Raw genomic sequence first — 25,788 nt, forward strand, 5'->3', positions numbered from 1 at the left:
TTTAAGTTTAGACATAAAATTACATTTCAATAAATATGATCTGAGCAAATGTAACATGGAGAAAAAGAAAAAAATAACAAATATTGACCATTGTTCACCAAAAATGATCTGTTGTTGAATTAGGAGAAATCTCATAATTATTCTGGGAAGAAATTACCAAGCATAATCATTATCTGTACAGAATGCCAAATTTTCAAGGCTCTTTTCTAGCATACTGTGACAAGGGTCACTATGTCCTAACTGGAAATGCAAGGACCTGGGAGGAATAGCTCACTTCTAAGAACTAGCAGAGTAATTCTCTGTACCAGAGCAACGATAATACAGAGAAGCTACCTACTTCCGTCTGTGCTCTGAAAATCGTGAATCAGCCTGCAAGAAATTGCAACTTTCCTTTTGGCTATCTTCAGTTACACCGAATCCACAACACTTACCTGAAAACACTGAAAAGTACTTAATTTTTAGAATGATAATTAAAGTGTTCTTAAGGCAAAAAAGATTTAAATTTCAATAGTGTCACCAAGAGATTTTGAATGCAAAGGTTGTTATTAGAAAAATAACCAGCAAGTGAACACCAGGCCTTATATCTTAAACCCAGTGTTTCCCAGACTTCACTCTGAATAAGAATTATATAGGAAACTTGTTAAGGGTAAAGGTTTCTGGGCCCCATTTCAAGAGATTCTCATTTGCTATGTCCTGGGGTGGGATGTACAGTGAAGAGGGCTTCTAACCAGCCTATCAGTGATTCTGGTGCAGATGGTTTCTGGGTTTCAAATATTGAGAACTGCTGTTTCCAAACATCATGAAAACTTGAATTATGTACCCCATTGTGTGTGCTATTAGTGTGGAAAAGCATGATCAATAGGAAATAATATGCAAATCATTTGTATATGGTTATAGTATCTTTGCCAAAAAAAAAATACACAGCCTCCCATAAGCTCTTTTACATTAGTACTCAGTTCTAAATTTTGGTACCAAAAGTTCAGGAAGTTTGAGGAGGAAAATAATCCACAGATCTCCTTGGATAGCTTACAAATGTGATATTTAAAGGCATATATATATGCAATTATATTTAAGTGATTTCTACTGTTATGGTATCTTTCTAACTTGGACTTGAGGTCTTTCTTTTGAGAGTAGCTATAAAGCAGGATAGCCAGCCACTTTTTAGGAAAACCCTGATGGGGGGCAGGTAGTTATATTCAGGTGTATCTATCAGGTGAAAGCCAATGAGGAAGTGAAACCCAAATTAGTACCTCACAGGTCCCAGAGAGGTTAGGAGTATTGATAGGAGACAATGAGAAGCTTGGAGGTAACAGGGAACTCAACCACTGGTTGGGGATATAGACAGGACTTGTGGGGCTACCTTAACTTGTGGAGTTAAGGTCAGTGGGAGGGATCTTGTGGATGGGCTGGCTTAAAGTCATGACTTACATGACTCTAGAGTTAACCACTGGATTGATGTGGCCAACAGCTGTGGAATGTGTTGGGTCTGGGATCAATGAGTTGAAAAACAACCACATGAAAAGGAGAAGTTTTCATTAGGGTAAAGGTGACACGGTACCTTTGAGGTTCAGATAACTTATGTCAGTCCCCAAAATGGGTGTCAAGGTAGCAATTATATTAAATTCACAAGTGCAGAGCTGAAAAATCCCCACATTATTGAGTGACTCCTCACAGTAACTAATTAATATTGGCAATAATAATAACTCTAATGGGGTCACATTAAAATCCATGTATCACATTTCTGTTCCCATGGCAAAGCAGAAGACAATATGTTTGTCATCAAAACAAAGATTAGATCTTTGTATGACATATATTGAATATTAGTCAATAGTAACCATTGAGTATGAGATATTGACATTGGCCAAGTTCATATTTTCATGATTATTCATGATATGTATGTGTGTATATAATTTGTATGAATATTTTATTGGCAATGATTAATAGCAGCTCACATGTATTGATTATTACTCATCAGTTATTCCAGTAATCTTCACAAGTTATTGTAATTTAACCCCCATCACAATTTTCCATACATTTGCTTGTAAGTAGAAAAATTGACTTCTCAGCTGATATACTTTTCATTGCCTCCTCCCTTATATCCCACAAAATGCATCTTAATGGTTCCTGATTGATCTTGTGCACCTGGAAATTTGCAACTGTACTCTGAGGAGACCCACTTTTGGGCCTCCACGTATCTTCTCTCATACTAAGTACTACAGAGCTCCCAAGTTCAAGGTGAAATCGCAAATAATTCTGCAGGGAGCAAAGGAAATGTGATACATGGATTTTAAAGTGACTTCTCCACCCTCAACTTTGGTTTCTCCATCTTCAAATACCTGGTTCCTGATATTTTCTCCTGACCTCTTGCAGCCTGCTTGTGATGGTTAATTTTATGTGTCAACCTGAGTAGACCATAGAGTACCCTAATTTTGGTATAGGCATTATTTCTGTGTGTGTCTGTGAGGACGTTTCCAGATAAAGTTAGCATTTGAATCCCCACATGGATGGTAGCATCCAATTCCTTGAGAGGCTGAATAGATTGAAAAGGTAGAGGAATTCACTCTTTGCCTGACAGCTTGAACTATGACATCAGCCTTTTTCTCTTGGATTGGATACCTCAGTCCTCTAGATTTTAGGCTTTTAGACTTCTACTGAACTATACCACCAGCTTTCCTGGGTCTGCAGGTTGCAGATGAGAGATCATTGAACTTTTCAGCCTCCATAATAGAGTGATTTAATTCCTCATAATAAGTCTCTCCAGGGCTGGGATTGTGGCTCAGCGGTACAGTGCTCATCTAACACATACAAGGCCCTGGGTTCGATCCTCAGCACCACATGAAAATAAATAAACAAAATAAAGGTATCATGCCCAACTACTTATAAAAAATAAATATACAAAATGTCTCTGCATTGCTCCTCCATCTTCTCTCTCTCAATCTCGCTCTCGCTCTTGTTCTATCTCTGCCTGCCCCACTACTAGTAGATTGTCCTTTTGTTCTGCTTTTCTGGAGAACACTAATACAATGCCCTGTTATAATATATACCTTTCTATATTTTTCTCATTAAAACTGCTGGGTCCTGTGTTCCATTTATCACTTGAAGAAATACACTAATGGTCCATAACCTTTCCTTACAAAACACATAGTTACATTGAGGCAAGCAATTTTCTGGATCTATGTCTCAATCCCCCACAAATGTCAATGGAAATTTGAGACAGTGTGATGTGTTGGTGGCTGAGACAGTAACTAGACTCATCCTGTGTGTGCGTCCGTCCTTCATTGACTAGGATTCTGTGAGTCTTTTGAGTTGTTTAGTTACTTGTAGACCTCCCAGGGGTCTCCAAAACTGAAAGCATGTTGTTATCCAAACCCATCTAAGGGCCAGGTCTCTGTTCTGCCAACAAGACAGCAGAGAACGGAGGGAGTTCCCTAGCTTTTTAAAACATAAATGAACGAGGGCAATTAGGTAAGAGCTGAGATTAGTCAAGGCAATTTGGCCAGTTGCCCCCAGCTCCTGGTCTTTGTGGACATCTGCTTTATGAGCCCAGCCCAAGGGACTAGTTCCAGAGAAGCATGCTTAGACTCATCACAATTTTCTATCAACTTCCTCATCACTGGGTTTGTTTGAAATCTGACACTCTGTTTTGGAAGTTGAGATAAAATTAATACCTCAAACTATTTCTGGGTGCATGGATCAGCAATTGTTGCTTTTTCTCTTGGCTCTTAAGAATTTGATTGTAGCAAGCTTTTAAATATTGGCTTTTTCTCTGCAAAGAAATAACTGCTTTACCTAATTAAATCAATTAAAGCAAATTTTGGCCTAATTCCCATTCATCCATTTGTATAATTCAAAGCACAGATTTTTGGATGAGAATCGTTTTTAAAAGATTACAATGTGAATTCTAGTGAGGCATGGAATTTATAACAAAATTGTCTGGTAAAGACAGATAAACTGTTATTATTTTCATTTTCTCATAGCAAATATATATAAAGAAGAATGCAAAGGTATTTCATTTGTCTAACATTGGTAAAGACAATAAAGGAAAGTATATGCTTTTAAAAAGAGACTATAACCAGAATTTTAGAATGATCTTAGTAGACAAATTTGAACTTTTGAAAGAATAAGGCAGAGCTTTTATTTATTTTTTTAATATTTTTTTTTAGAGGGGGGGGGAGGAGAGAGAGAGAGAGAGAGAGAGAGAGAGAGAGAGAGAGAGAGAGAGAGAGAGAATGAGAGAATTGTTTTTTAATATTTATTTTTTTAGTTCTTGGCAGACACAACATCTTTGTTTGTATGTGGTGCTGAGGATCGAACCCGGGCCGCATGCATGCCAGGCGAGCACGCTACCACTTGAACCAAATCTCCAGCCCCAATAAGGCAGAGCTTTTAAATTTGATATTTCAAACAAATAGAAAAAGATGAAGTGTAATAAAACCAATTCAACCTTATGTTATCATTTTGTCATATTTACTTCAAAAAATTTTTTTTTAATATTTATTTTTTTAGTTATAGGTAGACATAATATCTTTATTTTATTTTTTTATGTGGTGCTGAGGATTGAACCTGGTGCCTCATGCATGGTAGGAGAATGCTCTACCTCTGAGCCACAACCCCAGCCCTCAAAATGTTTTTTAGATTATAAGCATTTATTTTTTAATTTGTTCTAATTAGTTATACATGACAGTCAATCCATTTTGACACATTGTACATTCCTCTGGCTGTACATGGTGCAGATTCACATGGGTTGTGTAATCATATAGATATATAGGTAATAATATGTCTCATTCTACCATCCTTCCCACTCCCACGTCCCATCCCCTCTCCTCACTCCCCTCTGCCTAACTAAAACGTCCTCCATTCTTCCCTACATTTCACCCCCATTATGGATCAGAAAACATTCGAACTTTGGTATTTTGGGTATGATTTATTTCATTTAGCATGGTATTTTCTAGCGCCATCTGTTTATTGGCAAATGCCATAATTTCATTCTTCTTTAAGACTGAGTAATATTCCTTTGTGTGTGTATATATATATAATATAGATATATATAATATATATATATATATATATATATATACCACATTTTCTTTATCAATTCAGCTGTTCGAAGACACCTAGGTTTTTCCATAGTTTAGCTATTGTAAATTGAGCTGCTATATGGGGCTGTGTCACTGTAGTATACTGATTTTAAGTCCTTTGGATATAAAGCAAGGAGTGAGATAGCTGGATCAAATGGTGGTTCTAGTCCAAGGTTTTTTGAGGAATGTCTATACTGTTTTCCGTAGTGGTTGCTCCAATTGGCATTCCCACCAGCAATGTATGCCTGTGTACTTTTTCCCTCACATCCTTGTCAATATTTATTGTTGCTTATATTCTTGGTAATTGCCCTTCTTATGGGAGTGAAAAGAAATCTTAGAGTAGTTTTGATTGGCATTTCTCTAATTGCTGGAGATGTTGAACATTTTTTAAATGTATTTGTGATTGTTTGTATTTCTTATTCTGTGAGGTCTCTGTTTTGCCCCTTAGCCCATTTATTGATTGGAATATTTATTTTTATGGTGTTAAATTTTGAGATCTTTATATATTCCTAGAAATGAGTGTTTCTGTCTGAGGTGCCTGTGATAAAGATTTTCTCCCATTCTGTGGGAGCTCTCTTTTTGTTATGTTATGTTATATTACTACCCTTTATTTTCTTGTCTGCTTTGGAAGTAGTTTAAAGAAGACTCTAGAATAATAATAAAAGAAAGGGGAGAAGAAGTTCTCCCTTTCACAAGAGGTATCCTTAAGTGTTAACTTGCCCAGAACAGTGAAAGAAAAAGCTGCTTTTACGTGCACTTTTGTTTATTTATAACACACTTGACTTTGCCTGCATTCACTGCGCGTTGCTTGTGGCGTACACTGCGTATTGCTTGTTCGTGCGGCGTACACTGCGCATTGCTTGTTTGTTGGTACACTGCGCATTGCTTGTTGCGTACACTGCGTATTGCTTGTTGCGTACACTGCGCATGGCTGGCTATTTCCTAATGGACAGACACTTGCTGGCTGCCTTAGCGAAGTGCAGAAAAGATGGCGCCGGACAGTGTTCTGCGTAGTGACCGCGTAGTGACCGCGCAGCGACGCACAGCATCCGTCTTATAAGAAAGCTAAGTAAAGGTGGAATACTCGGTTATATGGAGAGTATCTTCATTTATAATATTCATTTCAAGATATTCCTCAGTGCCGCCCGAAATGTGGATGCTCATAGTCTCGCTCTACCGACCGCCGCGTATGTGCATTGTGATTGCTGGTGCCGTGGTGGGTTACCTTTCTTTATTTTATTCTATCAGTCCTTCTGTGTACCTAGGCCATTCTGAGAGTCCAGTATTAAATTCCAGTAAGATTTTTTAAAAAAAATGACCTCAAAGAGAAGCTGTTTGTCATCTTTCCTGGTCCTGTGTTGGGGGTAGTTTGGAAAATGACCTTCTGTATTCTGGCTTCTCAACCTCTCCTTGTGATTCTATATCTATAAAGCTATATATATATATATATATATATATATATATATATATATATATATATATATATATATATATAATGGTGCTGTTATGCCATCTAATGATGGATATTTGGTATTGTACTTCTAATTTAGGTTTTAAAAAGACAACCGTAGGCGTATTTACTCATATGTTTTCCCTATTGCAGTAGAGGGGAGAAATAAAGAACGTCCATGCATTTCTGCCCCTTTCAATGCTTTTTGCACTCAAAGTACTCAATACAATTTCACTCTATAGGTTCTTAATCAAGAAAATGGCAATCCTTAATGCTAGGCGCTGCAATAGACATAATCAATTCACAGCAAACAATTCTAGATTAATTCTAAGCACTGTAAAATTACTACACACTTAATCCTGACAGGCTAATGACATACATTCCCTCTGCATGTTAAGTCCTGTAGATGAACATTCACTCAGACCTCGGTGAACCTCTAGGATTATAGGTGTACACCACAGCACTTGACACTGATTCTTAATAATTTCAGAAATGTTCAGTGTTTTCCCCCTGATATTCACAGAAAAGTATAAATTATATAAAATTATACTAGCTGGAACAATAATTTTGAATCCACCATTTGTGTTTCTCCTTTCATTTTCTTAATTAATTGCATTCATTTGGATGTAATGATTGTGATGTAATAATTGTGTAATTGTGATGTAATAATTGTGATGATGCAAGACATCCTTATCTTATTTCTGACTTTAATGGAAAGACTTCCATTATTTCTTCATTAAATATAATTGTTTCCTTAGATTTGCAAAATGTATTTTTAAATAATATTTAGGCAGTACCCGTTCAAACCTATATCACAATTTGTTTTCTTTAAATCAGGAATAGATTTCGAATTAATAAAATGTTGTTCGGGGCAGCTAAGAGAGTATGTTAATTCACTTACTATTATAATATTATACTTGAAGTCTAGGATGACAATATTTGACAATCTAATATTCTTTCAGCATGTCATTTAATTCTATTTCCTAATGTTTTCTCTAGGATATTTTTTTGGGGAGGTCAATATTCATAAGCCATTTATTTATTTATTTATTTATTATATAGATGATAATAGTGGAGAGCATTACACTTATACTTATCCATTCACAGTATAATTTTTTGTAACTCTGTATATAAAGTATGTTCACACAACATTATGCCATTATGCATGAGCTCTCATTTTTTTTGCATACAATTCTTTTTTTTTAATTGGTTGTTCAAAACATTACAAAGCTTTTGACATATCATGTTTCATACATTAGATTCAAGTTGGTTATGAACTCCCATTTTTACCCCAAATACAGATTGCAGAATCACATCTGTTACATATCCACATTTTTACATAATGCCCTATTAGTAACTGTTGTATTCTGCTCCCTTTCCTATCCTCTACTATCCCCCCTCCCCTCCCCTCCCATCTTGTCTCTCTACCCCATCTACTGTATTTCACTTCTCTCCTTGTTTATTTACCCATTCCCCTCGCAACCTCTTATGTGTGATTTAGTATAACAATGAGCGTCTCCCTCCATTCCCATGCAATTTCCCTTTTCTCTCCCTTTCCCTCCCACCTATTGTATCTGTTTAATGTTGATCTTTCCTTCCTGCTCTTCCTCCCTGCTCTGATCCTGGTTATTCTCATTATATCAAGAAGACATTTGGTATTTGTTTTTTAGGGATTGGCTAGCTTCACTAAGCATAATCTGCTCTAGTGCCATCCATTTCCCTGCAAAATCCATGATTTTGTCATTTTTTAGTGCTGCGTAATAATCCATGGTGTATAAATGCCACATTTTTTTTTTATCCATTCATCTATTGAAGGGCATCTGGGTTGGTTCCACAGTCTAGCAATTGTGAATTGTGCCGCTATGAACCTCGATGTGGCAGTATCCCTGTAGTAAGCTCTTTTAAGGTCTTCAGGGAATAGTCCGAGAAGGGCAATAGCTAGGTCAAATGGTGGTTCCATTCCCAGCTTTCCCAGGAATCTCCATACTGCTTTCCGAATTGGCTGCACTAGTTTGCAGTCCCACCAGCAATGTACAAGAGTACCCTTTTCCCCACAGCATACAATTCTTAATACACCTTTATACCACCATTTATCATATCTCTGTTTGTATATAAGGTATGTTAACACCAAATTCACATCATAAGTGAGTTTTGTCAGTAGTAGCTTTTCTTTGTTTGCTTAATTGGATGTGGGAATTACGTTATTTGTAACGCTTATTTAGAAATATCCCTTTATCTCAGGGGCTTAGCAAAATAATTTATATAAATAAATATTATTTATTTATAAATTTTCTCATAAAATGGTTCTACCATGCCTTTTTGGGAGGTGGTATTTTAAAAGCACTTACATATTTATTTATTTATTTATTTATTTATTTATTTATTATTACAGAAGAATGCATTACAATTCTACATATAGAGCACAATTTTTTCATATCTCTGGTTGTAGACAAAATGTATTCACACTAATTCGTGTCTTCATACCTGTACTTCGGATAATAATGATCCTTACATTCCACCATCATTAATAAGCCCATGCCCCCTCCCTTCCCCTCCAACCACTCTGTCCTATCTAGAGTTTGTCTATTGGTCTCATTCTCTATATCCCACTTTGCATCATTCTCCTTTTATCAAAGAAAACATTCGGCATTTGGTTTTTTGGGATTGGCTAACTTCACGTAGTATTATTTATCTTCACTTAGTATTATTTATCTTCACTTAGTATTATTTCCATTTACTTGCAAATGCCATGATTTTATTCTCTTTTATTGCTGAGTAATATTCCATGTTGTATATATGCCACATTTTTTTTTCATTCTTCTATTGAAGGACATCTAGGCTGATTCCACAGTTTAGCCATTGTGAATTGTGCTGCTATAAACATTTATAAACTTAAAAAACAATGTTTTTAAGTCCTTTAAATGCTGTTTTTAAGTCCTTAGGGTATAGACCAAGGAGAGGGATAGCTGGGTCAAATTGTGGCTCCATTCCCAATTTTCCAAGAAATCTCCATACTGCTTTCCATATATGCTGCACCAATTTGTAGTCCCAGCAGCAATGTACCAGTGTACCTTTTCCCCTACATCCTTGCCAACACTTTTTGTTGTTTGTATGCATAATAGCTGCCATTCTGACTGGAGTGAGATGAAATCTCAGAGTAGTTTTGAATTACATTTCTCTAATTTGCTAGAGATGTTGGACATTTTTTCATGTATTTGTTGATTGATTGTATATCATCTTCTGAGAAGTGTCTGTTCAGGTCCTTGGCCCTTTTGTTGATTGGGTTATTTGTTTTTTCAGTGCTTAGCTTTTTGAGTTCTTTATATACCCTAGAGATGAGTGCTTTATATGATGTGTGAGGGGAAAAGATTTGCTCCCAAAATGTAGGCTCTCTATTCATCTCACTGCTTTTTCAATTTCTATAAGGAATGTCACTGGGATTTGGATTGGAATTGCATTAAATCTGAATAGTGTTTTTGGTAGTATGGTCATTTTGACAATATTAATTCTGCCTATCCAAGAACAAGGCAGATCTTTCCATCTTCTAAGAGTACAACAAACAAACATAAAAATTATGAAAAAGAAAAAAATGTAAAAATAGAAGATAAAAGAAGATACACCTTAATATACTATTTAAACATCCCAGGCCTCTAGAGCCTAATGCATGAAAAAGTATTTGGTTTCACAAATGTTGGGGATGAGAGGGCAGGAAAAGAGAACGAAAAGAAAAGAAAAAAATCTCAGTGGAAAATTAAAGGATTGTTTCTGTTGGTTTGGTATTTTTCCTGCTTCCATTCTCATTCAGTAGGTGGGGTTGTCTGTTGTTTGCTGGTATCTCCAACCTCAGGATGGTGAAGGTTATTAGGGTGGGAGGGTTGGTCTTGGGAGTGGAACTCCTGGAGGTAGGGTATAGCACTTTCTGGTCCCTGTTGGAAGACTGCACCCCAACAATCTCCTTTGGGGCCCACTCCTGTGATGTGGGTTTTATCTCTTTATATCTCCTGAAGGCCTCGCAATTCCTGGTTCTCTAATTTAGTCTCTAAACTATCTCACTCACCCCATTCATTTCTACTTCCCAATCAGGAACCACTCTCTCCAGAGGTCTTGTAGGCTGTGTTCTGGGGCCTGCTCACCTGTTGCACAGAGCTGTTTTCTATCAGGCAGATCAGGACAAGGCTTTGTGAGCAGTGGACTGCCCCCGTAGCTGCAAGCACTGTGCCGGGTTAGTGCCTGTGGGGGAGAGGGGGGGATTGAGAGACTATAGGTACCTTGATATTGCTTCTAGGCCTAAGCTGGTGTCCCAAGCTTGGAGTTACCCCAACTAAAGATGGCGATGCCAGTAGCGAGGATAACCCAAGATGGTAACAAAGGTGTCCCAAGATGGAGGTGGCTGCTTTCAGAGATGGGGTTCCAGGGTGTTGTGGAGGGCAGCTGTCTCAAGACTCTGTCCATTGTCTCCAGCTTCAATTTCTCTCCTGAAGAGGACTAAGGCAACAGTTGCAGCTTCCCAACATGGAGGCAACCAGGGGAGCCCCAGGCTAGTAGATGGAAGCAGCAGCCTGGGGTCCTGTGTGGGCGCTGATGCTGTGGATCCTGCTTGGGCAAGGTGGCCGGGGGTCCTTCATGGGCTAGCGACCTGGGGTTCTGCTTAGATGCTGAGGCTGGAGGACCTGTGTGTATAAGGCGGCTGGGATTCTCGCGTGGAGCAGCTGTTGGAGATCTTTTAATAATGTTTCATAGAGAAACATTATTCCCACTGCTTGAATCCCAGTTCACAGAGTGACAAGGAACGCAGACTCCCTATAGCTCACCATCTTGGTTCCCCTCCACCCTATTTTTGTTAAGGTTGTTTGCTTGTACTTTGGTATTATTTGGCTAATGTTTTTTTTTCTTTGGTTAATTTTATGTTTGTGCTTCTTTATACAGTTATCTATTATATCCACAAGGGATTGATTCCAGGAACCCCAAAGGATACCAAAAAATCTACAGGTGCTCAAGTCTTTTTTATATAAAATGGCATTTGTTTGCCTATAATTTGTGTAAATCTTGTCTAGATCAGTTATAATACCTAATGCAATGTAAATGCTTCACAGTGTCATTTTGTAGTGGTTAGAGAATAATGATCTGTGGGAAGAATCTGCACATGTTCAGTACTGATGCAATATCAGTTGTTTGTATCTAAAGATGTGGCATATGCACATATGGGGGGTTAACTATGTATTCTATTTTGGTTCGAAATAATACTTAGCAACTGGTAATATTTTAATAAAGAATGTATTTCTCAAGTAAGTACAACAAATAGGACAGTAAGAAACCCTGGGCTATGTTGGTCACACCTGAAATAAATGGTGAAAGATGACAGCTATTCCAATTTCATAGTTGAACATAATATTGTATAAGAATCACCCTCAATATGCGAGGCGGAGAAAAGCTTTTTCTCTCAGTAAAAAGCACGAATGTCTGTATCCCGAAATTTCTTATTTCCTTTCCTAAGCCAAGAAGACAAGCAAGTCCTTCTAAAAGAAGGTGTCCCCTTGTGACAGCAAGACCTCATGTGCAATTTCATAAAGACATGACTAATTTATGTGGGCAAAACTGAGTATGCCCTGGTGGTTTATGGAAGGCTCAGAGACCACACGGTGTAGAGGGAGAGAGATGAGGATGGGAGGGGTGTTAGTTGGGAGGAGCGGGCTCCACTGAAACCCAGATCTGAGCCAACTGCACCTCAAGTGAAATAAGCAGCAGACAGTTGCACTAATGATTGACATAGTCTTGTCTTTCTCCTTCAGCTAAGGACATCCCTCTCTAGGAAAGCTTATACTGCATCTGCAATCTCTACAGGGGTTTGTTCATTCATGATTAGCTTCATTCATCTAACTTTAGCATTAACAGTTAGATGGTGTGTTCTAGTGTTTGAATTACTCAGAATAGTGAAAACATTTTTTTCTTTTTCCCTCTTTTAAAATTTCAGTACTAGGGATTAAATCCAGGGCCTGGCACATGCTAGACAAGTGCTCTTTACCACTGAGCTATAACTCCAACCCTTTCTTAAAATTTTATTTTGAAGCTGGATTTTACTTCATCACTCAGGCTGGCCTTGAACTTGTGATTCCCTTGCTTCCACCTTCTGAGTAGCCGGAATCAGAGGCTTTTGTCACTGAGCCTGGCTCAAAATAACTATTTTCTAGAGCTGAAGTGGAATGTTTATCATATGAAAAGATCTTATGTTGATATTAAATGGCTTAAGTACATTATTAATATTGCAGTACAATAAAATGTGCTTGATCTAAGCATTTGACCTAAGAAAATAATCAAGAAGAGTAAAGGTTTGTGGACAAATCAATTTATCTCAACATTATTTGCGTAAAACTTACAAAGCCACTACCCAAAAGGGATACTGTGTGCAGAGAAACACTGATGAATGATGATAACAACCAAACATAATTTCAAAATACTTCAAGTCCTATGTTAGCTAGGGTCCTTTGGTCATAAAAGTAACAAAAGATAGTTGTGGCCAAGTTAGGCAAAAAAAAAAAAAAAAAGGACTTTATTGAAGAATGTGGGCATATCATGGGTCTGGAGGAAAAGCTGAATGTCTAGCTCTTATATAAATAGGTATTCAGGTTATGGGGAAAAATGAAGAGATTGACAGGGCATGACCATCAGGGGTGAATCAACTCCAATTCACTTCCATCCTTCTTTCACTTTACTAAAGATTTAAATATCTAGGAAGGCTATGTCAATAGCCTTACCTGGGCCCTGTGTCCTTCATTTGGCCAGGGGAACACACTGACACCTTATAACAGTTGTGCCAAGACCTTACAGAATAGGGAATGATAGCAGAAGTTGGCTGTCAGTGTGCCTCAACAAACTGCATTTTTAAATTTCACATGAGGAACATGTGACGGAGTTCTTAGCACTGGAATGGAGCAAAAGTGATGTTTTGCCACCTCCAGAGGCCCATCGCAACTCCCATAGACTCTTCCATACTCTTCTGCTTCCTCATCTCTGGGTAGAACGTGGAAAGACCCCTGTGGGAAGTCCACCACATAGAAGGATCTGAGTATCCCAATTATCACATAATGTCTACTCAATGTACACCCCACTCCAGAGACAGGAGTGGAAAGTCAATTTTAGTGGTGTTAAGTCTTAGTGATTTGGGTTTTCTTTATTTCAAAAGTTAAGCTACCTAATACTCAGGTATGCATATTGGCAGACAAAAAACAAAACAAAACAAAAAAAAAACTTGAATCCACTTCAGTTCTGTACTTGCATTTTAAAAACTCAGTGATGAGGTTACACACCACATGGCAATAGTTTTTTTTCTTAATCCTATTTTATTCTGTAACACCACTATTATCGAATCTTATCCTCCAAAAATCTCAGAAATTTCCTCCTTCAATCCTAGCCAATATAGCTCTTATTCTTCAGCTTCAACCTCACCTCTTCCCTTCTTACTCTGTATCATGAAAGCTCAAAGAATTATTAGAAAAATTGAATTTTCTTTGAGGGTAGAAGAGAGATAACAAATAAACAGCTATTGGAGAAAAGGAGAGTCTGGGAAAGTTTATTCATCTCATAACAGGGCAGCATTTATGGCAGTGGTAACTTGGAAATTACCTGAACATCAAACAAGAGAGAAAAGATTAAACAAATTATGGTATGTTTGTTACTGTTAGCCGAACCCTTTAGATTTAGTCCCCATGCTCACGGAGTTTCTCATCTAATAGGAATATTTTATAGCTATCAATAAATATGTTTTGGAAATATAGTTAACAATATATTTGTTATATTGTTATAACAATATAAAAGAAAACAAAAGAAAAAGAAAGGTATCATTTTGAGTGAAGAACTACAGATAAGCAACTGCATACATAGTAGTAAAGTTCTAATTCAAAAACATTCATTTGCCTAGGTCCTTGTACCTGAATGTATATACACATATTTATGTGTGTATATCACCTCTGAATATTGACATCATAGGATATTTATTATTATATCCTTTTTATACTTTTCTATATTTTAAAATTTTAGAGGTAAATACATTTTTAATAGGGTTGTGTGAAAGTTTTATTATACATTTTCCAGGGCTGGGGAAGAGCTCCTGGGTTTAATCCCTGGTACCAAACCAAACCAAACCAAACAAAAAGCCATTTTTTTTTCAAATGTTAATAGAATGTATAATTGGAAAAAAGCATCAGTTCACAGTATTTGATATTCATAGTATTTGATATTACTGTGAACTGAAAGATCATCTGAGGTTTTTCTGGCTTAGTAGATTTTTGCCTCTGATAACCCAGTAGTCCAGAATTTACCTACTTATAATTACCTGTCTACCCAGTTATATTCTTTTGCTTTTCTGTAACAGACATGCATGTGCACATACTAATTGAATTTCAACAATAGCATGGATCATTTCCAAAGTGCAAATAGTTTGTTTACCTTAGCTGGTTCAGTATAGACTCTAAGGACATGGAGCCCACCTGCCCTTCAAAATAGAAGCACTAGAATGTCTGTCAGATGATTCTTAAGCAAATTCATATCCTTAAAATATGGAGATGAAATGGTTAATAACACAAGGCAATTTTGTTTAAATTTACTTAGTGAATTTGCTGTACTTTCTTCTTGTCAATATGGAAATCTATAGAGATGTTAAAATGCAATTTATGTTGTGTTTAAAAAATGATTTTGGCTTAATACAACACCAAGCCATGAAAGGTTAACCTCAGCTCCTGGAACTACCAAAAACCATTGAAAGGAGTGAGTGAATTATCATAGGTGATTTTAATTTAGATTATTAAAACATTTCCATAGACATAGAAGTCTTAGTTGATTAAACTTTAAACTTATCTGATTAAAGCACTTATTATATTATGGTTGAAAAGTACAGGAAAGTACTTCAATTGATTGGATAATTATGAATAAATAAGGAAGGATATGACTTAGATAATTTGTTTCAATTATTTAAGTGATTGCTATATGAAAGAAATCAAGAAACTGAATTGTCTTGACATTGTTTCAAATTGCTAGACAGAAACTTTGAACATGCCTAATGTCTAAGATGACATGAGTTTAGATATCTGTCCTAATTATTTTTGAGACATCTTTTAAAGATATAATATGAAAGTTCAACTAAAAGAAAATATGACTAGTGAAGTGTTAATGGGAAGTGTCTTTAGCTAATTTCCTTAGTTGGTTTAAGAGATGGCTCCAGCAAGGATGTCATTAGATGCCTTAGTTTGTATTATTTTGATACTGTGACAAAATACCTGAGGCAGGCTAACTTTTGAAGAAAAGAGGTTTATTTAGCTCACCCTTCTGGAGACTTAAGGGCATGATGCAGGCATCAGCTCAGCTCAGGTGAGGATCTAATGGCAGTTGTGTCACAATGGTGAAAGCATGAGTGGCAAGAAGAGATCACATCTTGAGACTGGATGTCAAAGACAGGGAGAGGGATCAGTCTTGGTTCTTTTATAACAACCTTCTTTTGAGAACTAACCAGGGGGTCCCATGAGAACTAGTTTAACTCCTAAGAGTACTGACTTCAATGACATAAGGACATCCTAATAGGACCCACCTCCAAAACATGCCCACACTAACTCTAAAACATCACTACACTAAAGACTAATCCACCAACACATGAACCCTTGGGGGACACACTCAAACCTTATTCAAACTTAGTAGTGCCCGAAATGATTGTAGAAAAGGTAACATATTCTATGATTCTGTTGATTCCTTTGATCTCTGACTTGCAACTACCATTGATAGAGAAGAACTTGTTAGAGGAGTTAGTCATCAATGAGATCTGGGAGATGGGTGGAGAAAATGATATTTGAATACTGGGCATATTGCTTAGTGATGATGGGTGTTACTCCCTTTAATCTTCATGAGAACCCTTTGAATGCATTTTTTTTATGGACCCCTACCTTACATGGAGGGTAGGTTTTAGTGTTACTATATAAAATGAAAATTGTTACCAGTTTGAACTGCTCTTCAAAATTCTTTAAATTGCTCATAAAGTGAACATTGTTTCCCATATTCAACTATGCATACTAAATGGCCATCTAATGTACGTTATAGAATAAAGACTTTATACATAAAAATGTTAAAAGTCTTTGAAAGAAATCAAGGATGGGAAGTATATATATATATATATATATATATATATATATATATATAGAGAGAGAGAGAGAGAGAGAGAGAGAGAGAGAGAGAGAGAGAGAGAAATTCTCTAGGGCATATGTTCATTTAATGGAATGCCCCAAAAATAAATTGATCAGTGATATCCTATTACCTTTATTTTTCATAAGGGGAACTGAAAAATAGGAATCATTAAGTCAATGATCCAGGAGTTCACAGTGATGGAGGCAGGATTTAAATTTACTTGAGACTTCACACTCTAAACCATTAAACTTCCTCTGTACATTCACTTAATTACAATCAAAATATGCTCAATAGTAAATTAAACTATAACTTTCTGGTTAAATATGTTGTGTGAGTAAACTTTCTGGCACTGGAACAAATACCTGAGCTGAACAACTTTTAAATAGAAAAGGTTTACGTTGATTTGGAGCTTTCGAGGTTTCTGTCCACGGCTTTGTGCCTGGCAGAGCCAAACTCTTCACCTGATGACTGGCAGCCAAATGGGGAGTGGAAAAGGAAGGGGCTGGGTCCCATTATCCTCCTTGAGGGCATGGCCAGTGACCTAAAGGCCTCTTACAAGGCCATTCCTCTTAAAGCTTCCACAAACCTCCAGTAGCACCAATCTGGGGACAAACCTTTATCACATGTGCCTTTTGGGGTTCTTATCTATACCAGAGCATATGTCCGTGTAAAATCACTTTTAATCCTCTTTTCTTCCTGAAAACACATCAGAAGCCATAAAAAGAATGAAAACCAAGGAAAAGAACAGCCTGTCATGTTCAAGGAAACTATGAAATGGCCACAGGACCAGCCTGCCATCTGTAAGTCATCCCTGCTTGCAAACCGTGTTCTCAGCCCAAGAGGAAAGAACCCGGGAGCAGAAGCCACAGAGACCCTCCTACTGCAGACCTGACCTACAATTTCCGTCGGGACCCAGTTCACGGTGCTTTTCTTTCCATTTCAGTTTCTGTGGTTAGGCTTGGTCCAAGAACATTAAATGGAAAATTCTAGAAATAAATGATTCGTAAGTTTTAAGTAACTTCTTTTTTTTATTAAAATGTCTTTCAGTGGTTGTTCAACTCTTTGTTATTCTCTCTAATTTTAAAATTAAACTTTATCAGAGGTAAATAGACCAAAGGCAAAAATCACAGTATATGTAAGGTTTGGACTGTCTTGTGGTTTCAAGTGACCACGGGGGCTCTTGAAATGAGTTAGGGAGAGCTGGTGTAGTTTGCAATGGCGGGGACAGCTTTTCTAAGAGAGACCCTTCACTGACAGTGTCTAAGACCCATTTGACTAGTTGCAGGATGAAGAGCTTGGGGAGCTCTGCTCATACATTCACAATGTAGAAAGGACTTTACTGTCAGCTGCATCAGACCTCCAAAGCACAGCATGAAGTCCTCCCACCGATGAACTTGCCCTTTGTCCAACTACATCAGCCATGTCCTCCCTCGGGACCTTTGATCTCCAGCCTGTACCTGGACCTTAACATCCTTCTCAGCTCCTGCTCTGAAACCCACTGTGGCTTCCCAAGATCAGTCGGAGTAGGCTCTGGGGGAGGAGCAGAGCAGTCAAGCCTGGGACTTGAATCCTTGTTCTGCTTTTGGCTTTTTCATGTCGGTCCTGGAAATGTAAGTCGGGAGGATGACTGTGTATAATCAGAGCTTAATTTATTGTCTGCCTAGTGGCGCGGATCAGTTCTGAAATTCTGCCGTACTTAAACTGCACATCCCAATATTAGAATTTCTTATATACTTAACTCTGCCTGCTGCAAAATTTTGAGTATGAGTCATCCCCTTTCTCTCCCTAAATCCCTCTCAGTTATACAATTTTTTGCTTCTAATTTTTGCCCCTGTTTATCCCTGGGTTTATTATTCACCAACTGTCTTCATTACCATTTCAGTATCTCACTGGGGAGGAGGAAATATTTCACAGTGATGCAGAACAACACTGAGCAGACATTAATACCTCTAGGAGCTCTTGTTCCTATGGAAGATTGGAAAAAGATTAATCTATTTCTGAGAGGGATGAGTCCATAGCACAGATATATATATACATATGTATGTATATTCCAATCTCTTTTTTAAAAAAATATTTTATCAGCAAGGAACATTGGTGATGAGCATCTTTGCAGAGCAAATGAAGGTGTTCAAATGGCCCTTTCCTTGTATTTCAATTTAAACTGTTAGCTTAACATACAAGAGCTCCAGCCCACCTGCAGGTAGTAACAGGCTTCGTGAGATTGTGCCCACAACAAACTGAATTTACAATGGTAATTGCCCTTGATCATTCCCCTTCACATTATTCCTTAGCCCTGTTTAAAGATGAATCACTGTTTTTACTTTAAAGATGTAGATTAATAAACATACTACAAAAAGTAGATTAAAAAAGCATTACCTAAAATATAGGAAGGCAGTGAATCTATGTATTTTTTTAAAAATTACAATGTTTTCTCTAAAAGACAGTTCAAAAGTTCTGAGAAAGAATACATCAAGCAAGAAGTTAATAGTATGTCAATAGAACTTAGGGAAGAATTGCAGGAAAATAAAGTCGTTGTAGAAATGAAATACACTTTATAAGTAACAGAATAGTATAAATTTGGAAAACACAGCCATTTCACAAATCCAAAAGGAAAGACAGGGCATTGCTCCAAGGACATCAACGAGAATAGATGCTTTCTTGTATGTCCCTGCATCGACTCCACCAATCCTTGACATCCAACCCTTGGCTGGAGAGAACCACAAGATAAGAGCAAGACACACTGGTCAACTTCTTCACAAATTGGTGCATAAGCACCTGCCAAATTCTCTTCAAAAACTAGTAGTGAAGAATTGAGGAGTAAACTTACTCTTGTCAAGTGAAAAAAAAATATTCTCAGTGGGGATATTAAGAAACCTCCTTTAGTGAACATATTGCTGAAATCCTGGTCAACCATTATGGGCCAAGTTAGGCAATGAAGGTTGTCATGAAAGTCCTGGAAAAAAAAAATTCACCAGAGACACTTGGCTGAGATGTTTAATCATAAAATCAAAGAAAAGAAAAAGATTAAGAAAGAAGAGGATGATGAAGCGGGTGCAGATGATGAGGAAACCCATGAAGATTCAAAAGGTGATGATCATGGCAATAGGGAGGGCGGCGATGAAGGTGACGACGACACAATGATGAGGACCACAGTGACGAGGACCACAACGACAATGATGACTACAATGACAAAGGGGGTGACGATGACAACCACTACGGCAATGAAGATGAAGGTGACCACAATGAAGGTGATAGCAGCTTGAAGAGGATAACAGCAGGGCTTTGTGTTTGTGCTTTGAGCTTGATTGTACCAGTAAATGAGTAAAGTGTGATTCCATTTGGAAGTACTGTGAAACGAGATTCTGACAAACATACTGAAGATCAAGAAGAGTAAAACCTTGATGGTTCTGTTTCCTGCCACAGCTGCCTTGTATTTTCTTGTAAGTTACCTTGGTTCAAACCAAGCCCACACCTGTCATAACCTGCTGTGTTCTGGTCTCTGTTGTACCCCTTTTCTTAATTGCATCGTCTTTGAGACCCTTACCCCTCTCTCTGAATTTTAATTATTTGTACCGCAAAATGGAAATTTAGGAATCACACAGATTTTGAAAAAAGGTGAGGTACAGTTTGGATTCTTAAGTAAGCTCTAAAAACTCATAATCTGAAATTCATAAATCAACTTAAGTTAGAAATTTGATGCTTATTTTTATCTTAAATTTTCTTCAATCTATCAGTTATCTGCCAAAGGAGACATTTAATTAATTAATTAATTAATAATTATTATTTTTGTACCAGGGATTGAATTCAGGGGCACTCAGCCAGTGAGCCACATCCCCTGCCTTATTTTTGTATTTTATTTAGAGACAGGGTCTCGCTATGTTGCTTAGAACCTCGCCATTGCTGAGGCTGGCTTTGAACTTGCCATCCTCCTGCCTCAGCCTCCCGAGCCACTGGGATTATAGGTGTGTGCGACGGTGCCCAGCAAAAGACATATATAATTTTTTTAAAAATCAAGATCAGCTTTTCTCTAATGCCTCAATTTGCCAGTTGTTAAGTATAAATATCACTTAACTAATGATGTTTTCATGCTAAATTTTATGATTTTGAAATTCAAAAATCCCGGACATTTTGTTTGTGTACTCTAGCATAAAGCATAATAAATCTTTTCATATGCTTCCTGGGGATAAAAAACCAGAAAGGGTAAATATATTTAAAAGATTATTAAAAAAACAGGCAAAGTGAAGACAGAAAAATCATAATCAACATATGGAATAGATTTTGAGAAGAAGACAGCAGAGTAAATGGAACAGAAAAGTATTCAAACATATCTATGCATTCAAAGAGTATTTATTGCACATCTACTATGTACCTTTAGATATAGGAAAAGCATTGACCAAATATATAAAAGACAACTTTCTCAACTAAATAAAAACAAAATTGGAGATTAAAAAGGCAGTTTATCTTAGAAAAAAAGTGTGAAATGTAGAATAATTGGCATTAATATATAGGTAGGTTAAATTATTGAATTTTAGGAAGAAAAACTCAGTGGTCAGAACATGAAAATATTATCCAGGGAAAAATATATTTGGCCTCAGTCTTCTTAATAGTACTAATTGGTTTCTGAAGATACTAGAATAGTATCAAACAGTATCTCAAGTAGTTTGGTCATTCAAGTGGAAAGTCGTGAAACAGATTTTAAGTTATATGGCTTCAATGAGTCAGTCCTGAAATATCTACTGTTGACAAAATTCAGACATCCAGAGATGAATGAGGATGTCATGATGTGTGGAGTATTGGTAGAACCCATGGAAACAGAGACCAGAAAACAATGGAGAATTTTGTCTGTAGAACATACTGTAATGATACAAATCTTGACAATACAAAATTGTTATATGAATAATAAGTAGTGGGAATGAGGAAGGGTAAAAGGAAGTACAAATATTAATTTCCACATCTCAAAGCAAGTTATTAAATAATAACTTGACATAGGCAATTAAAAAAGAATTTCAAGCACAGTTTTAAAAAATAACCCTATATCTTAGTTCTGGGACTTTTTATAAATAAAATCCCTTGCATTTGAATCCTTTCTTAAGAATTAGTAATTTTTCAGTTGCTCATCAGTATCGTATAGTTAATATAAAACAAAATGTACAAGGAAAATTAATCTTGTATTCAAGGTATAGTCTTTAATTTGATCCCAGAATGTGAGCATTACATCTAGTCAAATTTTCCTTTGAAAATTGTTGTTTAGTGAGTCCAACACAGCCAGGTTAAAATCTCCAGCTTTGGAGGAAGTGACCAGTTCATCAGCTTGGTAGTAGGCAAAGTGGTAAATTCATATTTGAGGCCACCTTAGGCAAAGACTCTTTTTGACTACCAAGACCCAAATTTAGTGCTTTGAAATGCTTTCACTCCTACAGGGCCCACTGTTATAAAAAATGAATGAAGAACAAGGGATGGAATTCTACTCTTTCATTCTCATTGTTTGCAGGGAACCTAAGTTGAACTGTCTGACTTTACACATTTTTACTTGTCCTCTCTTTATCTCTTCGTGTTTGCTTATATATGTGTAAGTTAGATGAATGCTTAAATAATGTGATTTACTGAAATATTTTTTTCATAGTTTTTTTGTTCTAATTAGTTATACATGACAGTAGAGTGCATTTGTTTTTTACATTAAATGCTATTTTTATTTAAAGCAAGGCACCCCTACTTGTTCTAAAATATGGGATGTGCTACTGCATTGAAAAATCAAATCAGGAGACAGATTTTTCTCCTGTCTAGAGCTGGTTTAAATCAAGTGAAGTCATTGATGTCCCTCCAAGTCTGGACTATTTTGACAATCACTTTACAGTTTCAAAATTTAACAAACACCCTTAAGGTTTACCTAAAACAAAAAAAAAAAAAAGAGAGGGGGGGGTCAACTTTTAAATTGAGACTAGCCTTCCCCCTAAACAGGCACCAATATTAAATGTCTTTAATCACAAGGTTTAGAAAGTCAAACTATTTCTAAAGACATAAAACTGCCAATTTGTCGTTTATACTCACTAACCTGTGGTATTTATTTATTTTAATTGCTACCCCTATGTAAATAATCAAATATAGCTAAAATTAAAACTATTCTGCCATACCATAGAGGTTTAAAGGTCTGAAACCTTTCCTTTCTTTGGTGAGTGTTTGGTTACAATAAAATATTATTCATTCATAAGAAGCTTTACATCAGAGTTCTCAACTCATAGGCAAAATCGAAACCTTGAACAGATTATTTTTTAAATGAGAAAAAGATTATAAAGATAGTACTGAATAAATATATGTAGTCTTTACAATGGATAACATATCCTCTATAAAAACAAAAACTGCTTAATTATATTAAAAAAGAAGTAATCATGGTTTCTTAATCAGATCCTGAATAGTTTAAACAAAAATTTAAGATTTGTGGTTTATTTCATAATACTAAATTGAATCTTTCTCCTTCTCAACAGTTCAGTTGAATTTTTCTTAAAAGCATTAACCCCAAACCCAAAATCCTTTCTCTTGCAGTTGCTGCCAATTAACAGAAACTTGATAGCCCATGTCCAAGAAAGATGTGCAAATGAAATGCTTCTTGCTTCATCTTTACTATCTGGGGTCCCTGGAAGTTTTATTTTCCTTTTGGACCTTAATGGTGAACATGGGACCTATCCTTGAGCCTAGCTGCAGCAGCATCCTCATGGGTATCGAAGTGCACATCAGCTCCTCCAGGAGCCTTTCCACTAGAACTGTATTCCATGGTGATTCTCACAGGCTTCAGGGGAGCAAAAAAATTTATAATGTCTTGGGCATTAGCTTGAAAAGGTAATCCTCTCATGTGGACAAAATGCCATGAAGGCGTAGTTCCAAAATCATCAGCCTCTGGAAGCTTTTCTGAAATCTCCTTAGGAATTTTTCAGAACCTATCATGGGTCGAATGTCTTCATTTACTTCATGTTCTTCAAAGACCATTTCTGGCTCAATTATATACTTAGCAGTAGGAGAAGATGCCATTTTCTTTCCCTTATGATAGCCAACATGGGTTCTCTTCTTCATTCCTTCTGCTTGTAAATATCTCTATATAAAGTTACCAATTTCTTGGTTGGCCATTTCTGATTCTCCAAACTGCACATATGCTTCCCCTGTTTTTCTTCTCCCTCTATAGTCCATCACAAAAGTAATGTCCACTATATTCAGTCCTGCAAAGAAGTCTATGATTGGGGGCTGGGGAAACAACTCGTTGGTAGAGTGCTTGTCTAGCATGCACAAAGCCCTGGGTTCAATCCCCAGCACCACCAAAAAAAAAAAAAAAAAGTCTATGATGTCTTTCTCATTGCAACTATTAGGAAGTCCTCTTAAATGAACTACACCATCATTCACCACAGGTGATGACTTGACCTGTAGGTTCTTCATTAAGGCATCCACATCTTCATTATTTATCTCATATACTTCCACATATGGCTGACCCATGTACATATGGTGCTTTTCTAAGGCTTTCTGCACATACTGCTCTGACTCCATTTCAATTAAGGCATCACCCCTTTGTTTCCCATCTTTATTTAAAGGGAAATGTATTCCATTCTCACTATTGCAGATTCTGTTGTCTGAGGAAAAAGTAAGCACATCTTCCACAGTACATGACAAAGGCACCCCTGAGCTCCAATGAGATAAACATCATCCACCTGCTCTTCTAACTCGGATGGGGCCAATTCATACTCAGAGAGTGGTAGAAGGTCCTCCAGGTAGGTAGTTTTGGATTCCTGGCTGTAGCTCTGCGGTACCAGTAGCAGAGCAGTGTGCGGAGCTGGGTAGGAGGAGACGCAGCTGCTGCTGAGGAGACCGCAGGACGAGGCGGGTGCAGGCCCACATCAGGCCAAGGCAGACCTAAATGCCTGAGGGGAAGGAGCCAGCAGCAGAATAAAAGTGTGCACTGACAGCTGCTGCAGTTACAGACACTGCAGTTACAGCCATAGCCCCAGAGCATAGTCCCAGTCCAGCCTTGGACTCTGGAGGCTGAGGGGAAGTGGAATCCAGGGCCTGGGACACAGGGCATATTCACTGTGAGCACCAGAGGCAGATAAAGATCCTTTTCCAAATCAGTTCACTAGGCAATAAAGGCCCAACTGGTGACTGGATATACGCAAAGAGGCACATTTCAAATCCATTACTTTATACCATAAATAGTGCAGAAATAAACACAATAACCACATTCAGAAATCAGTGACAGCTTTTTTTTTCTTATAAAATATAAGTACAAATTACATATAAAATTTTAAGTTTAAATGTTAAGGATAAAAATATTGAATATCATATGATAAATAAACAATAGCTTTTTCATAAATAATACTCTAATAGTAATGTTAATGCTGGACTAAGATTAATGTAGTTAGTGATCTTCGCAGGTAAGAAATTTAGCCATCATACCTGCTCTTCTGGGAGCTGACAGAATCAAATAATCATCAACCTGCCCTCACTGAGCCTGAAAATATACTCCACAAAACAATGGCCACACAGAGGTAGTCAGAGGAATTAACTGCAGGCACTCCAAAGGCAGAGAATGCTTGGGTGTGAATCCAGTTTTCCCACTCACCAATGAGAGATAAGGAGATTTTCTTTTCTCATAGGGCTCTGAATGCTGCCACGACGGATTCAAGTTTTTGTACAGCATGCGCATCATGGTGGAGCAAGTCGGGCTGACCACCTGTGCAGCATGGCAAAGCCAAGTTGAGCAGTCCTGCAAGCGCACCCTGGCAGTGCCAAGTTGGTCAGCCTGGTGCGTGCATCCTGGCGGAGTGGGTCAGCCTGTGGAATAGTAAGTGTGCATTTTCATACATCATACATGAATGGAATATAGCTTCTCCTTCTTCTGGTTGTACATGTTGTAGAGTTATACCAGCTGTGTACTCATATATGCACATAGAGTAATAATGTTCGATTCATTCTATTCTTCCTACTCCCATACCCCCTCCCCACCTTTCACTTCCTTCTGCCTAATCCAAAGTACCTCTATTCTAACCTAGGTGCCTTCCCCTCTTATTGTGAAGTAGCATCTGCATATCAGAGAAAATATTTGACCTTTAGTTTTTT

General features: G+C 37.2%; 1 protein-coding gene and 1 pseudogene across 17 annotated transcripts in view; one reads left to right on the top strand and one right to left on the bottom strand.

Annotated features, from left to right (window-relative positions):
* The first annotated feature begins 5,932 nt into the window (after positions 1–5,932).
* Positions 5,933–25,788, top strand: part of LOC101968941 (uncharacterized) — a 283,895-nt gene continuing 264,039 nt past the window's right edge. For 4 of the 17 annotated variants that reach the window (XR_013434438.1, XR_013434441.1, XR_013434444.1 and 1 more), the window contains exons 1-3: positions 5,937–6,294; positions 24,296–24,443; positions 25,326–25,513. Coding sequence is in view for 3 of the 17 variants with exons in the window: in XM_078038332.1 (XP_077894458.1) it covers positions 6,171–6,294 (124 nt within the window). In the remaining 14 variants the exon portion in view is untranslated. Of the gene's footprint in view, positions 6,295–11,454; positions 11,518–24,295; positions 24,444–25,325; positions 25,514–25,788 lie in introns of all 17 variants that reach the window. The other 13 variants (XR_013434448.1, XR_013434452.1, XR_013434454.1 and 10 more) reach the window with 10 other exon arrangements.
* LOC101969227 (G-rich sequence factor 1 pseudogene) lies at positions 23,214–25,378 on the bottom strand (annotated as a pseudogene).

This window comes from Ictidomys tridecemlineatus, chromosome 1 (genome assembly GCF_052094955.1).
Source record: "Ictidomys tridecemlineatus isolate mIctTri1 chromosome 1, mIctTri1.hap1, whole genome shotgun sequence".
In the NCBI taxonomy this organism is placed as follows: domain Eukaryota; kingdom Metazoa; phylum Chordata; class Mammalia; order Rodentia; family Sciuridae; genus Ictidomys; species Ictidomys tridecemlineatus.